The 15,123-nt window shown below is 28.7% G+C and overlaps 1 protein-coding gene across 1 annotated transcript; it reads left to right on the top strand.

The window, feature by feature from the left end:
- Window positions 1-8,035: 8,035 nt before the first annotated feature.
- LOC119613560 lies at window positions 8,036-14,861 on the top strand. The gene is made up of 6 exons (XM_037969579.1): window positions 8,036-8,069; window positions 12,886-12,963; window positions 13,029-13,210; window positions 13,291-13,489; window positions 13,557-13,663; window positions 14,739-14,861. The coding sequence occupies exons 1-6, from the start codon at window positions 8,036-8,038 to the stop codon at window positions 14,859-14,861; spliced, it is 723 nt and encodes a 240-aa protein (XP_037825507.1).
- Window positions 14,862-15,123: the final 262 nt, after the last annotated feature.

A 15,123-nucleotide genomic window follows, 5' to 3' on the forward strand; every position in this document is an offset into this window, starting at 1 on the left:
TGTGATATAAAATTTAAAAACAAAAATTTATTCAAGCGCTTTTAGAAGTTTTTCTTAAATGGACTAGACTATAGACTAGACTAAACTATCTGTTAAGAAACTCTTAAATAGTAAATAAAATTAAAAAAAAAAAATATTGTTTTGAGGAGGAATTTTGAATTCTCTGATGAATGAAACCATTGCCGCACCCACAAAATTTTTTGTCTTTAAAAAATTTAAAGAGAAACCATCATATATCATAATAAAATTTAACAATATTTCTTGCAACTGTTGAGCATATGACCTTGTAAAAAATAAATAAATATCATATAACTTTTTCTATTCTATTTTGTTCACAAGTCTCTAACATGTGTTAACAGTAGCTATAAAAATGAACATTATTAATATTCATAAAATCAAAATTAATTAATGTTGAAAGTAAAAATAAATAACATCACTTCACAAAAACCAGAGTACAATTTATCTCGTTTAATTAATGTTTGAAAACAACGTTATAAATTAAATATATTTATACTGGTAATAAATACAAGAACAAAAATAATAAACTTGTTTTAAATTTTTAATACAATAATTATACATAATATAATAATGAAATGGTATGAGTTTCAAAAACTAGAAAAATATTAAAGAAAAAAAAAACTAGAATTTTTATAAAATCAAATACTTAGAACAGAAATTTATCAATAGCACGACAATAATACGAGTAGAAAACAATCGTAAAAGCAATTTAATTAAAAAATGTTTTTTGCAAAAAACTAGACATTATGTAGAACGCCACCCAATTTGCAAAATTTAACCCTCAAAAGATCATAAAACCAAAAACTTTTTGCAATTACTACTGCATACCAGCTGCATTACTTAGTTGTGAAGTATTTATGTTTTCAGATCCTGTAGCAAGAAATTATGAATTATAAAAATAAATCCTCATATTTCGATATAACGCTCTAAAGTCCCCCACTACACAGAAATGGGTTAATAAAATTATGCTGTTTAACTATTAAATAATACTGATATTGAAGACAATAAAAAAACGTATGTGAGAAAAAAACAAAACAAAATACTACAAACGTAGGAAGAGAAGTTATGTATAGATACATATGTATATAATAAAATATATTTATAACGTACATACATAAAAGAATAAAATATACAAATATTATATATATATATGAACAATGTACATTCATATATGTATGTATGTTTGTCTTCATATAAGTTGTCTGTGTTTGACTGAAAACACCCAAAAATGATGACGAATTCTTTTTGCGCTGACTGTGTTAAATTTGGCTAAATTTTTTTGTTTTTGTTTTCTCTTCTTCAACGTTTTTTATTATGTTGGAAGACTCTTTCGCACATACTGCCAGACATGTGCCAAATTCACTTTGTCGAAAGAACATATAAACGAAATAACAATTAATGAAAATCATGAAAAGAAAACGAAATATTGACAGTGGATATGTAAGCGGTTATAATCGAAATTTGTTGACAATTTTCTTGAAATCGAGTATTTATGGAAAATGGGAATTTTATTTATTAAGAAAGTTCATAAAATTTTTTGGAAATTTTTGAAAATATTATATCGTGTCCTTAAGTTTGAAAAAAAACTTTAAGAGGGGTATGATGTACTTCGCCAAAAACCAAAACGGGCGATTTTACCACAGCATTATTGTTATAAAAAACAACAACCACATGACAATTCCGCAAGTTTTGATTTCATGCGAAGTACATCACACCCCCCTAAGCCTTTGTGCCACCGTAACTAACTAACTAACTAACTAACTAACTACTAACTAACTAACTACTAACTAACTAACTACTAACTAACTAACTAACTAACTAACTAACTAACTAACTAACTAACTAACTAACTAACTAACTAACTAACTAACTAACTACTAACTAACTAACTAACTAACTAACTAACTAACTAACTAACTAACTAACTAACTAACTAACTAACTAACTAACTAACTAACTAACTAACTAACTAACTAACTAACTAACTAACTAACTAACTACTAACTAACTAACTAACTAACTAACTAACTAACTAACTAACTAACTAACTAACTAACTAACTAACTAACTAACTAACTAACTAACTAACTAACTAACTAACTAACTAACTAACTAACTAACTAACTAACTAACTAACTAACTAACTACTAACTAACTAACTAACTAACTAACTAACTAACTAACTAACTAACTAACTAACTAACTAACTAACTAACTAACTAACTAACTAACTAACTAACCAACTAACTAACTAACTAACTAGGTTAATAGGAGGATGTATACTACATCAAATCCGAAGAAATACACCTAGGCCACTATCGGGCCTGTTGTGCGCTCCTTATTTTATTTGGAGTAGAAAGTATCGTTAAATTGAGAATATCTAAATTTTTCAATATTTAACCTTTTTCCCACTGTCTGCGACCAAAACATATGGACAAACACAATAAAAACATTTTTTGCAATAAATTTAACAAGACTTGAGGGACTTCAAAATATATGAAAATATTCTTAATTTAAAACACAACAAAAAAAAATTGTTTCTTTAATTAAATGGGATATATAAATTATTTTAATTAAGACAAACAAAAAAAGGTTTGATTTTCCAAAAAAAAACAAACAAAATCTTAAATCAAAGGTCATAATCATTAGGACGCAACTTCGTTTGATGATTGACAAGTTTTATCATTTGTAACAGAAATAATAGAAATACACATAGAAAAGGATAAAAAAGCATTAAGATTAAAAAACAACATTTAATCATTTCTTTAAATATAATAGAAGTTATTTTTTGATAATTTTCTTAAAAAACAGAGAAAGTTTGTCATTATTTGATAAATGAGAGTGTATAGCAAAAACTAAAGGTTTTCCTAGAATTTGGGTCAATAAGTATTTAATTTTTTTAAAGGAAAACATCTACAGATTAATAATATTATTAAGAAAAGCACAAATGTACGATCCCTATCTTTATCAGTTTCTGTTTTTCGTAAGTCTTAATAAGGGGGATTTTCTTGAGAAAGTTTTGAAGGGGATATTTCTTGATGATTTTATTGTATGTAATATAAATATTGTATTATTTAATACGATGGCATCTATGGATAATCAGACACGATTAAAACGTGACGCATTTGCTCTTAATAATTATGTCGATCGTTCAAAACCACCAAAAATCAGGCTTGGGGAGTAGTGATTACATTACTTCAAATGTAATTGTAATTATAGTTTTACCAATTACTTATAATTGAAACTTTATTAATTACAATTACTTGTAATTGAAGTTTGGCCAATTACTTGTAATTATAACTAAAGAATTTCCAATTATAATTACTTGTAATTGTGCATTTTTCCCTTATAATGTAATGTAATTAACATGTAATTGTAATTAGTAATAGCTAAATTAAAAGGAATTGTAACTTGCAAAACTTCAATTACAATTGATTTTAATTGGTTATTGCTCAATTACACATTATAAATAATTGTAATTGACTATGTAACGAAGCCTGATAAGAAAATCCTAATTTTATATTTAAATCTTTGAGGTTTCTGAAAATTATTTCGCCAAAAGACCTATTAAGTTAGTCACAAAAATATCTCTTTTAATGTTCGATTTTAAAAACGAAAGATCAACGGCCATATGAGCTTGCAAGCATTATTCCGAGAAAACTTTATGTATGAGAGCTACGTAAAGTTATGGACCGATTTTAACCATGGGAACAAACTTTGTTACAATTTCGTTATAAACATCAAATCAACTCGGTTCAACCGGAATAGGACCCATAAATACAATATAATGAACCCCTTAAGTCGTTCAAAATATTATGACTGTATAAAACGAATCAGTGTGTCACTTCATTAGATGATACCAATGTTTAGAACGAAATAAACTTTTATTCTTAAAGTGTACCAGAATCACTTTCGGTGCCAATTAAGCCATGTCCGTCCATCCTTCCATACATCCGGAAGCCTTATATGGGGGACCAGGGCCCACTTCACAAAATTAGCTTGAAGTCAATAAATAGTTAAAGTAAAGCATTAAAATAAATCTGGACAAAATGCTAAGTTTTAAAAATAAAATTGAAATTAACATGAAAAAATTATCTAAATGAACTTAAAGTAAAAACCACAGATATCCGTCGCAAGTCCCATGACTAAAACATATACAAGTTTTCTTAAGAAAAAAATCAATACTCCATTGAATACAAGGTAGGTACTTAAAAAAAGTAATTAATTTTACAACTTCAAACGATTGAAAATTACAATATAAACATTTAACAAGAGTATTTTAATCGGTCATACCGTATCTTATATACCCAACAAATGTGCCATATCAAATTGATATTCGAAAAAAGTACCTTGATTTTCGGAAAAGTACCTTTTGTGAATATTAACTTAATATCATGATTTCAAAATGAAAATAAAGCCATTCGAGTCCTATCGTATTTTCAACAAACAGCGAGACTAGCTCGTCGTTATGGACCCAAAATATACATATGGGCAGGGCAATTTCGTGTCAAGTGAACTTAAAAAATCTATTTGGATGAAATTTACACCAAGGTTAGTACTATTGGATAGTAGGCCAGACACACATTTTCAGCTCTATCGGTCAAAAACTGCCGGAGTTAGAGGGGATCAAAGTTAGACATTTTGGTCATACAGGGTTTTTTTCAAATGAAACTTTTCACCTATTGGTCTTAGCAATTTAGATATGTAGCTTGGGTCACTTGTCATGAAATTGCCTATATAGTATTTGTGGGTCTACAATCAATATTTCAATGTGTTACAAACGAAATGATAAAAACAATATACCATCCTTTACATTGATAAGTAGTGGTTATAAAAAGTAAAAAGGTACTTGAAAATACAAAATGCATTTTGAAATGCTCAAAAATATTGTTTAAATTATATAAACTACTTCTTGCTTACCTTCAAAACTTGTGTAGAGTTGAATTGTGTGTGATTTTGAAGAAATATTGAAATTAAAATTGTTTATTTATAGTATAAAGCACGTTTAAAATTTTCTGTAAATAAGATAAACAAAACAAATTTATTTATTTTTATTTTTAAATTAATTTATTTTTATAATTAAGTTTTATTATTAACGGATTTTTATCAACAAATCAATTTTGGTAATTTAATATTTATAAAAAAAAAAATAAATAAATAGCTAAGTAAAAATTGTTATAACTACACTGGCACACAGCAATAAAACGTAAATAGATATTGTAATTAATTAATTAATTAATTAATAATTCATTCTCACTGAATTGAATAACATTTTTTGTGAACTTTTTTTTTTCTTGGTATCTTTTATTTTAATGGCAATATACAATTAATTAATCTTTACGTATTTTTTTTTTTTGTTTACCCACACACACACTATAAATGATAAACTCAGACCCAAAGAAATTGGGGATAAAAAAAAAAACATCCAAAATGTTGTCGACTAAAAAAACGCGCGCGATTTCTACTCACAGACACTTTAGATATTGACTTTAAAGATTATAAAATCGTACTGACTTGATGTTCAACAAATTGCAAATGTTTAAACGTAAAATTTCTCATAAAAAAATATATAATTCTGTTGGTTTTTTCTTTTTTTTTTTTTTTGCCAATGTCTTTTGAAACACAATGAAAGCGTTAGGCGACTAAAATAGTCTTTTAACTATTTAAAGTTATTATGTGGAAGTATAATTAAAAATATGTGGCTGTGTTTCAGGGAATCATTTGTATTTTTTTTTTTTTTCGTTTAAAAAGTTAATACTTTTTAAATTAAAATTTTTAAAAAAATTATATTTTTTTAATTTATAAAATTTTCTAAGTATTCTTTTACGCTTAACGTTTTTATTGTAATCCCTTGCTCTTTTTTAACCCTACACAACAAAAAAGAACCAAAACATAATTCATGATTGATCATGATATTTAAATACAAAATTTTAGTACACTCATCATCATTCTCTTTTACTCTCACATAAGTCTGCTCTTCACTTTTATTTTGTTTACCATATTCTGGTATCATCTTCAAAAGTATTGCCAGATTATTTTATTTAACAAATTACTTTAGGTGAGAGAGCGTTTTTATTAAAGTGATAAATAAATAATTATTCTTTTTTTTTCTCAATGAATCATTAACAAAGAAAACAACAATATACCCACTGTACAAGTATATAAACATGTATGCAAATTAATTTGTAGCATTTTTTTTCTTGTGTATTATTTATTTTTTTACTTTTTTTTTGGGTTCAGTTGAATTGAGTCAAGCCTTTTTATTTACATTGGCGATAACGTCATTTTACGTTTATTACTTTTTTTTAAGAAAAATATCGAGACTTTTTTTAAGTACCCAAAGTACAAAGTTTATAGAAATTCCCATATTGCAGTATAGAAAATGACGTAGTTGTGTTTTTGTTTATTCATTTCAAATCTAAACAAATTACTGTTTATGAATTTTATATAAAAATACAATGTAATGATTTTGTAAAGTGTATTTGTACTCTCTCTGCAAATACTAATTAAAAACTATTTTTAATTTGTTGCAAATTAATATTATATAGAATTATGTATTTTGAAACAGGTGTTTTATTTTTAGTACAACTTCAAAGAATAACCGATAAACACTAGATTATCATTCTCATATTTTCGATTAAAGCATATTCGCCCACTGATTCTCCTTAAGTTCTATTTTAGAATACCTCCAATATATGTGGGGAATTTCATGCCAAGTGAGCCAACTCAAAAAATGGATTTTGACGAAATTTGCACTTAGGTTAGTACTGTTGGATAGTAGATCAGACACAAATTTTCAGCTCTATCGGTCAAAAACTGCCGTACTTGGATTTGGTTAAAGTTGGACATTTTAGCCATACAGGGTTTTATTCAAATGAGTGTAACTTTTTACCTATTGGTCCCAGCAAAAATTGTCCAAAGGAGTTCAGATAGCTATTTCATTCATTCTTACAAAAAAATGTTTGAATTTAATTTTTTTTTTTAATTTTATTTTGTGTCTGAAGTACTATCCTATAGTACTTACCTTGGTGCAAATTACATCCAAATCGGAAGACATCTATATTTAAAGCACTTGACACGAAATTCCCCATATATAAATCAGATTTGTGTCTAAAGGATTAAGTTGCCCCGAATCATAATCTCAGATTTTCTCCATCACACTGGATTCTGAGATATCGTAACCTGAAGTTTGAAAACCTTCAATTTTTGGCCGTTTTTAAGACATTATAATATATCCTAGACAACTTTGTTTAAAAAATATTGCATGTCATGAGAAAGTCTATTCTGTCAACATATCTGACATGTCTTCTTCCTTCTTCGAGATATTTTCATTAAAAACTTGAAATCGAATGAAAATCTCGTTCGGATTTGATTTAACGATGTCTGTCCGTCTGTCAAGTTCAACGGATGATAAGTAATTACTGACATACAGCAGATATCTAAACAATTCAAAAATTATTTTCGGCTTTAGGTACAGTAATCTCGAAGAAGAATGGACTTTCAGATGAGGTACAACATTTTATAAATATATTGGCTTGGCGCTGTTGTAATGTCTCAAAAGTACCAAAAATTACGTTTTTTTTAAACTTCAGAATACGATATCTCGAATCCCAGATGTCATGTCGGGTTGTGTTAAGCTATGTATAAACGGTTGTCAGATTTTACAACGTTGGCAGATCTGGAAATGTACTAACAATGAAAAATTGCTAGCAACAGGTAAATTGTCCGTTCAGACGGTTGTAAGAAAATCTTACAGTTTCATTGGCAGACAATTGCCAGACAATAAATTTATCTGTCAACAAAAATTGCCAGTTCACACTGTTGTCAGACTGTTGTTGCTAGATCTTATTTTAGCTGTATGTGTTCTTTTAATGGAGCGTGTGGCCAATATAAAACATTTATCTGACAACGATTCCATTGAATTAGTTTTCCAAAATTGTCAGACAATTATCTGACGTAATGCGTTTACACGATTGTTAAATGTCTGACAATATTATTGTTTTACAATATACTGACAATGCATTTTCTAACAACGTTGCAAGACAAAAATTGTAAGTTCAAACGGATATTACGCATTTGGCAAAAGTTACTTACATAAAAATTCCCTTAAAAAAAGGGGATTACCAGTCAGGTTATTTTTGAATCCAGAAAATATATTGGCAAGTGAATGGAAAATTTGTTGTCTAACCAACCTGTGTAAAGTCGGTTCAAAATTATGCCCGATATCTTAAAAAACCAAGTTATGGAAAAATATTTAAGCATTAATTTATATATGTCTCTTATTTGAAAATTATAAGAGATAAATAGAACACGTAAGCATTATCTAGCTGAACACTTTCAGAAAATATGAACATCTTTGAAATCGGATGGGAAACACTGAAATTACACCTGTTTTAAAAATTTGCCAACCTATTTGTCATAGGTGGCCACCTTTGAGACCGCATTGTGCCGTCCCTGGAGTAGTAATGGGGTCTATTTTTAACATTTTAAATTAAATACTCCTTAACTACGCCTGTGTCAAATATCGAAATGGTAGAGTAATTTCCAAAAATGTTATAGTTCCCTGCCAAATGACGTGAAAAAGTGGTTATATTCTTGAGGGTATTACAATATCGGCAGTATGAGATTATAGTTTGATATATTACATACCGTCCGAATGATTAACTTGTCTAGTTTCTTAGTGTCAGTTTTATTTGTTCGGTTTTAGAATGACTTACACACAAATAGGAAAAAAATGCAGAATAGTGCAAATGCTAAAAATTTGTCTGGAGTTACAAAACATTTATTTCGATACATATTCTACTCGCATCCGACTAAGCGACTAAAAAGATCTTATAGGAGAAGATCTAAGCTTTTGAGCCAAACATAAATAGTGCTCAAATTGGAAAAAAATTTAATTTTGCAAAAAAAAATTCAAATTTTTTCAAAAGTTTAAAGAAATAGCTTCCTAAACAATTTTGGAACTAACTTTCCTATGAACAATAGTTAATAAGTTACATAGATGAGAAGTAACACATGTTTTGCAAAAATGTCAAACTTCTTGACCGATTTTGTTGAAAAATTGTGCCTAAACTACTATTCAATAGGACTAACATTGGTGCAAATTTCATGCCGCCCATATATATAAAGTTAAGTCTTTTATGAGCCTTTCCTTATGGGTCTCAATGTGAATAAATATTTGTAATTTATGTGGTTTCATTTAAAAAGATTTAAGTGATTGAAAATATATTTATTATTGGTATACATATTCAAACAAAGACTTATAGATATGATTTAAAAGCAATATGCATTTCCACAAATAATTAAATTTCCAATTAAAGTTTAAACAAGCCAAAAATTATTTAATTAATACAATTAAGTGGGAATGCAATTTTGATTATAACCCAAGGGCTATATATTGCAAAAATGAAAAAAAAAAAAATAATTTAGAAACCATAGTTTTAATATATATTATTAGAACGATAACTAATAAAGCACTTATTACGATAGGGTACTTGAAATTCCCATATTACGGTAGGCTACTTGAAATTTCCATTGTAAAGTATGTTTACTATACTCAATAACATTTAATTTTCTACATATTCCAGATGGTTTGTTCCACTAAATTAATTTATTTATAAACAATTATTCAATACAAGATCTTACAAGAACAATTGAAACAATTGTAAACGATTAAACAATTAATTATCAATAAAAAAACACAAATAAGAAAACAGAAATGTTCAAAGCTCATATGTCTATGGGGTTTCCCACAGCATCGTTTCGAACTAAAACAATAAAGAATCAAATGTTCTTTCAATCTTCATGCTTTTTCATATATAAAAAAGAGCCGCAATATAAAATGAAATTGTATGCAAAATTTATCTTTAATTTTTCTATAGAATTTGTCTTAAAAATAAATACTAGTGATACACTGACTGAACATGAGGAAAGTGAAATCAGACAAAACAATGAAATGTGGAAAAAATAATACTTAGAGAAAAATATTTATAAAGTAGTAAACTAAAATAAATTATGAATAAATTATTATAATCAATAAAAAAAATTATCTGATTTGTGAACAATGTTGAAGAAAGAGAAACAAAATAAAATCATTAAATAAGTAATAGTTTGTAGATAAAAATTCTTTCAGTGCATCTTTAGGATTCTGTATTGGAAAGTTTAACGACATTTGGAATTTCTTAATGAATAATTAATAAATCTTATAAATAAATGCATATCATTCCATTAAATAATTAATAGAAAAACGGAAAATAATTTAATTTTAATCAAAACTATAAACACACCCATTTTTTAATAGATAAGTGAGATACAATTTATTCAAAAGTTTTAAAATTTCCACAGAATATGTATATAATGATTTAACGAAAAGTAAACTACAACTATTATTTTATAATTAAAAGATTTTGGACTATAAATTTTTCAGATCTGGAGGAAATTGTGGTCCGATCCTTACAAAATTTGGTGGATGGATAAAATGTATTTAACCTAAATTTCATCTCGATATTAGTCTTTTTAAGCTAATTGTGGACATTAAACTCATTTTCTGAAGGGGTCTTTGTATGAGGGCTAGGGTCAAGTGAGGACCGATCATTACAAAATTCGATATGAACATCATGAAAAATATACAATTAAGTTGTGCCGCTTTTTGTAGAGACCCGGGTATATTAAACATAATTTTGGGTTCTAAATTCGGGAGGTTCAGTTGTATGGGGACTATGTGAAATAATGAACCAATTTGAACCATTTTCAATAGGCTTCTTTCTTAGGACAATAGAAGAACAAGTACCAAATTTCATTCTTCAATTATCTTCTCCCCGGGGCATGTTTCCATGATAAAATGTCCCATCATGGTGCTCATGACACCTGTTCTTCCTCAACGGGACTACTATGGCAAGAGATTAGATAGCTCGAGTACTTGAACAAAGTGCACGTATAATGGACCGGCATCCATATACGTAAATTGCAACCTGCGTATAAGATACACAAAGGGTTATTATATTTTATATTTTTGCTCACCCAGTGGATGAAAAAGATCACCGTGAGATAGGCCAACACAGCAGATACTCACGTAAAGCACTTCGACCTTTGTGTTCAATTATCTTTAAAATTGCGAACGGTCAGATGGACGGACATAGTAGGTAAATCGACATAGAAAATAATTCTATCCGATTGGTATACTTTAAGGTGGGTTTAGGACCAAAATTATTTTGTCTTGCACGGCGCAAACCCAATATACCCTCCCAACAAAAGTGGTGAAGGGTATAAAAAGTTTTTAAATATTCGTAGTGTCTCATATACGACTAGATATGATTTGCTTTGAAATTTTAAGAAGGCGAAATGCCACGCCCACATACAACTAGTAATAATATGCCAATTAAATACTAAAAAAGTGGGTAACTAGAAAAGCTAGAGTCACGTAATTTTTGACGGGCAAATTTAGTTTCAATATAAATATTTAGGAAGAAAATTATTGTACAAGCAATACTGGGTTTGGTACCTCCCATATGAACTAGGAAACATCTAGGTATATCAAATTTGAAACAGATATCTTTGAGACTCCTTAATCATTTACGGAAAATGTTGGTGGACTAGCAATGGTGGGTATGGCACTTTCCCTATGAAGTAAATATTAAACTTATAATATCTGGGAAAAGAGAACAACTACCGTCATAAAATTGTCCTCCTACTCATAGAACAGTCCGCTATTTGCTCTTTTTTCAATACCAACATACTATTTATTCAAAACTTTGACCCTTTAATTCCTATAATGCTTGAGAGCCTTGTTTGTGATATTATGTTTGCTACCCACAATGAGTAATCCACTACTACACTCAATTATTGATCTCACAAGGAGATAGAAAGTCGTTAGGCATTCTTCTAGATATACTAACTAACTGAGCACTGTATGATTGGACGCCTGTCAGATCGTATTGACTGCGAAAGTAACAGTTAGAAGAGGTAAAGTGCAATATTTATGAACTTTTATAATTCTGAATTTTGGTTTTGATAGAAAAATCATGTTCGATTCATACTATTTATTACCATTTTCATTACATTTATGAATTGTTTTTTCTGTGTATATAAACTTTCATTTTCTATAGTCATCAAAATTCAACAATTTTCTGAAGTTGCTTATTAAACACACCATTTTTCTTTCTGTTTTTTTTTATTATTTTTAAACTCAACGTTTTAAAACTATCATCCATTTATTTTAATGTTGGCAACACTTCACACTACTAAAGTACCACTAAAAAAGTACTTAAGTGAACACACCCAATCTACAACCACATTGGTTTATCAATCGACCACCACAAGTAGGAATATGAAAACAACAAATACAGCATGTACTTAAACACAATGTTTGTCGTTTGACGTTATCGCTCACACGCTCTCACACAAACAAAACAACAAACGAGAGTATTTATTTTTAGAGACCCCGCTAAAGATGCGTTTGTTGGCTGAGTCAGCTAAGCGGTTGTGTTCTTCTGTATACAATCGTTTTGGTTTTCTGGTGGCTGGGTTCGAAACCTAGTCAAATATGGCCCAACAAACATCCTTTATTTCTTTAATATTTAGTGTTTTCAATTAGATTTGAATAAATGTGTTGTTATTAATGAAATGCGATTTTCAATGGCATAATGATCTGACTGCTTGACAACAAACGTTCAATTTGTTGTCTGGCAATAGACAGATAATTTCCAAATAAATCGTAGATTAAATTGGTTAATGCTTCAAAGTTGCTACGTTTGTTCCATAAATGATAGTGTTTGGAAGCAATTTCCAAATAAATATTTTTTTATACTTTATTAAAATTTCACAATTAAATATTCTGTAATTAATTATTTAAATTTTGTTTTATTGCAGCTACAACAAATTTTGTGGGCAAATTTACCCAAAGTGTTCGACGTATTGTGCAAGATGTCAAAGATGAAGGAGCCCCCAGTAAGTCATTTAAAAAATACAATATTAAAAAGGGTTTTTTATAAAAGATATGTGTAATTTTATAGGTGGCATGAGTCGTGAGGAAGTTATAGAAACCAACGAGAGATTAAGAAATTTACGCATACGTTTGGAAGAGTCCTACGATACAGCCAAACAGGCTTTAATAAATCTCATGAATAAATATGGCGATTCGAAAAGTCAACGTAATGTTTTCCAGCGTTATCCCATGCTCAAATTAATGATTAAGGTGATTTGATCAATTTTATAAAAAAAAAAAAAAATTTGAAACATTTTAAAAAATTATATATATTTTTTATATACAAAAAGGATGTCATACGCCTGGAAACACAATATTGGGCTTTAGTTGATATACCTCGCCAGGAAAAGCAAGAAACCGTACCCTCATATGTTATGCGCGCCTGTTCGATTATGGAAAAAACTCAAAAATCTGGTGAGGGCGTTAAAACCTCTGCGAAATTGGCCGAAGAGGCAGCAGAAAAGAGAGAGCGTATGGAAAGATTGGAGCGTAAGAAATGTTTTTTTCATCAGTTGTATGAATTTCTTAAAGATTTTTCTTTTCAATTAAATTTCAGATTTAACCACCGCACAAATCGAACTAGAAAACACACAACTAATTAACGATTTATATAGATTATTAAAAAAGTATTTAGGCCTGAGACATCTAATAAGAGTGTTAAAGGTAAGGTATCGTTTATGGTCTAATAAAGTACTTCTTTCGAGAAAAAAAGGGGCTCCAAACAAAATAAATTTATAATATAAATCAGCCTATAGCCGATATTATATTCCACGCTCTTGTATACATTATAGTGCAGACTAGTTCAGACTATATTTTATAATATATATAGTCCAGTCTTTTTTCAGTATTAAGGCCTTTACTATAGTCCAGACTATAATGGACACTATAGTAATTATAAATACAGACTATTACAGAGACCGTAGCGTAGAGTTTAGAATATGCCCGAGTCTGTAGTTTCGACTATAGTCACACATACAGATCAGACCATAGTCCAGGCTATAGTTCAAACTTTGGCCCTGACTACTATCTAGGCTTCAGAGTTCATATATAGTCGTAACCATGATCTGAACTATAGTCTGGGATATAATCTTGACAGTAGTTCAGACTACTGTTCAGATCAGTGTCCTAAGTTCAGACTATTATTCCAACAATAATTAAGACTATATTCTTTATAATATATATTGCAATTGTTTAGTTTATAGTACAGACTAAAGTTGAAAATAATAGTACAGACTATAGCATAGACAGTAGTTTATTATTATGACTATAGTTCGGTTTATACTCCTGATTATAGTCCATGCTTTGGGATATTATGTAGACAGTAGTTCAGTCTACTGTTCAGACCATTGTTCAGATTGTTGTCCTGCGTTCAGACTATTATCCCGACAATAATTTAGACTATAGTCTTTATAATATCCTAGACTGTTGTTTAGATTATAGTACAGACTAAAGATGAAACTATAGTCCAGACTATAGTTTAAACAATTATGACTTTATTTCAGTTTATAGCCCTGACTATAGTCTATGCTTTGAATTACAGTGTAATCTTATCTATAGTCGAGGCTATAGTTCAGACTTTAAACAGAGTTCTGCCTATAACCCGTAGACATCTTATATCAATTCATCAGATAAATCAATAGGTCCCTCGTACCTTTTTAAAAACTAAAAACTATTCGAATACTATTTAATTTAACTTCTTATAAGTCCATTTCTTTCACTGATACTTTTCTTATTACAGGAAGAATATGGCAGTTCAAAATTGTATCCCATATTTCCACGTTACACCATGCTCAAGGATATGATAAAAGGAATAATGCACGATCCTGATTATATGGAAGTATGTCATGAAATAAACAATTGAATTAATAAAAACTAAAGTGTGTAGACAGGATTTAGTTAAAAAGAAAATTATAAAAAAAAATGAAAAAAAAAGTATTTATAAAAAAGGGACAACAAAATTAAAGTAAAAGAAAAAAGTTTATACTTATATATAAAAATATTTCTCTAAAATAAGTCAGAAACCTTAGAAAGAAAATTTGAAACTGCATACAATAGCAAGAAAAAACAGCAGCGATGTATGTTAAGTTATTATGAGCAACATCATCATCATCAGCAGCAGCAGC

This window comes from Lucilia sericata, unplaced genomic scaffold (assembly GCF_015586225.1).
Source record: "Lucilia sericata isolate MDLA Ls3-8-SP2 unplaced genomic scaffold, ASM1558622v1 Contig002192F_arrow, whole genome shotgun sequence".
Classification (NCBI taxonomy): Eukaryota; Metazoa; Arthropoda; class Insecta; order Diptera; family Calliphoridae; genus Lucilia; species Lucilia sericata.

Bases quoted from the DNA above. Each gene is read 5' to 3' on its own strand.
- LOC119613560 (XM_037969579.1), top strand. From the start codon at position 8,036: ATGCATTTTCTAACAACGTTGCAAGACAAAAATT. The intron at 13,490-13,556 runs GTAAGAAATGTT...ATTAAATTTCAG, and splicing joins GCGTATGGAAAGATTGGAGC to ATTTAACCACCGCACAAATC. The intron at 13,664-14,738 runs GTAAGGTATCGT...TTCTTATTACAG, and splicing joins ATCTAATAAGAGTGTTAAAG to GAAGAATATGGCAGTTCAAA.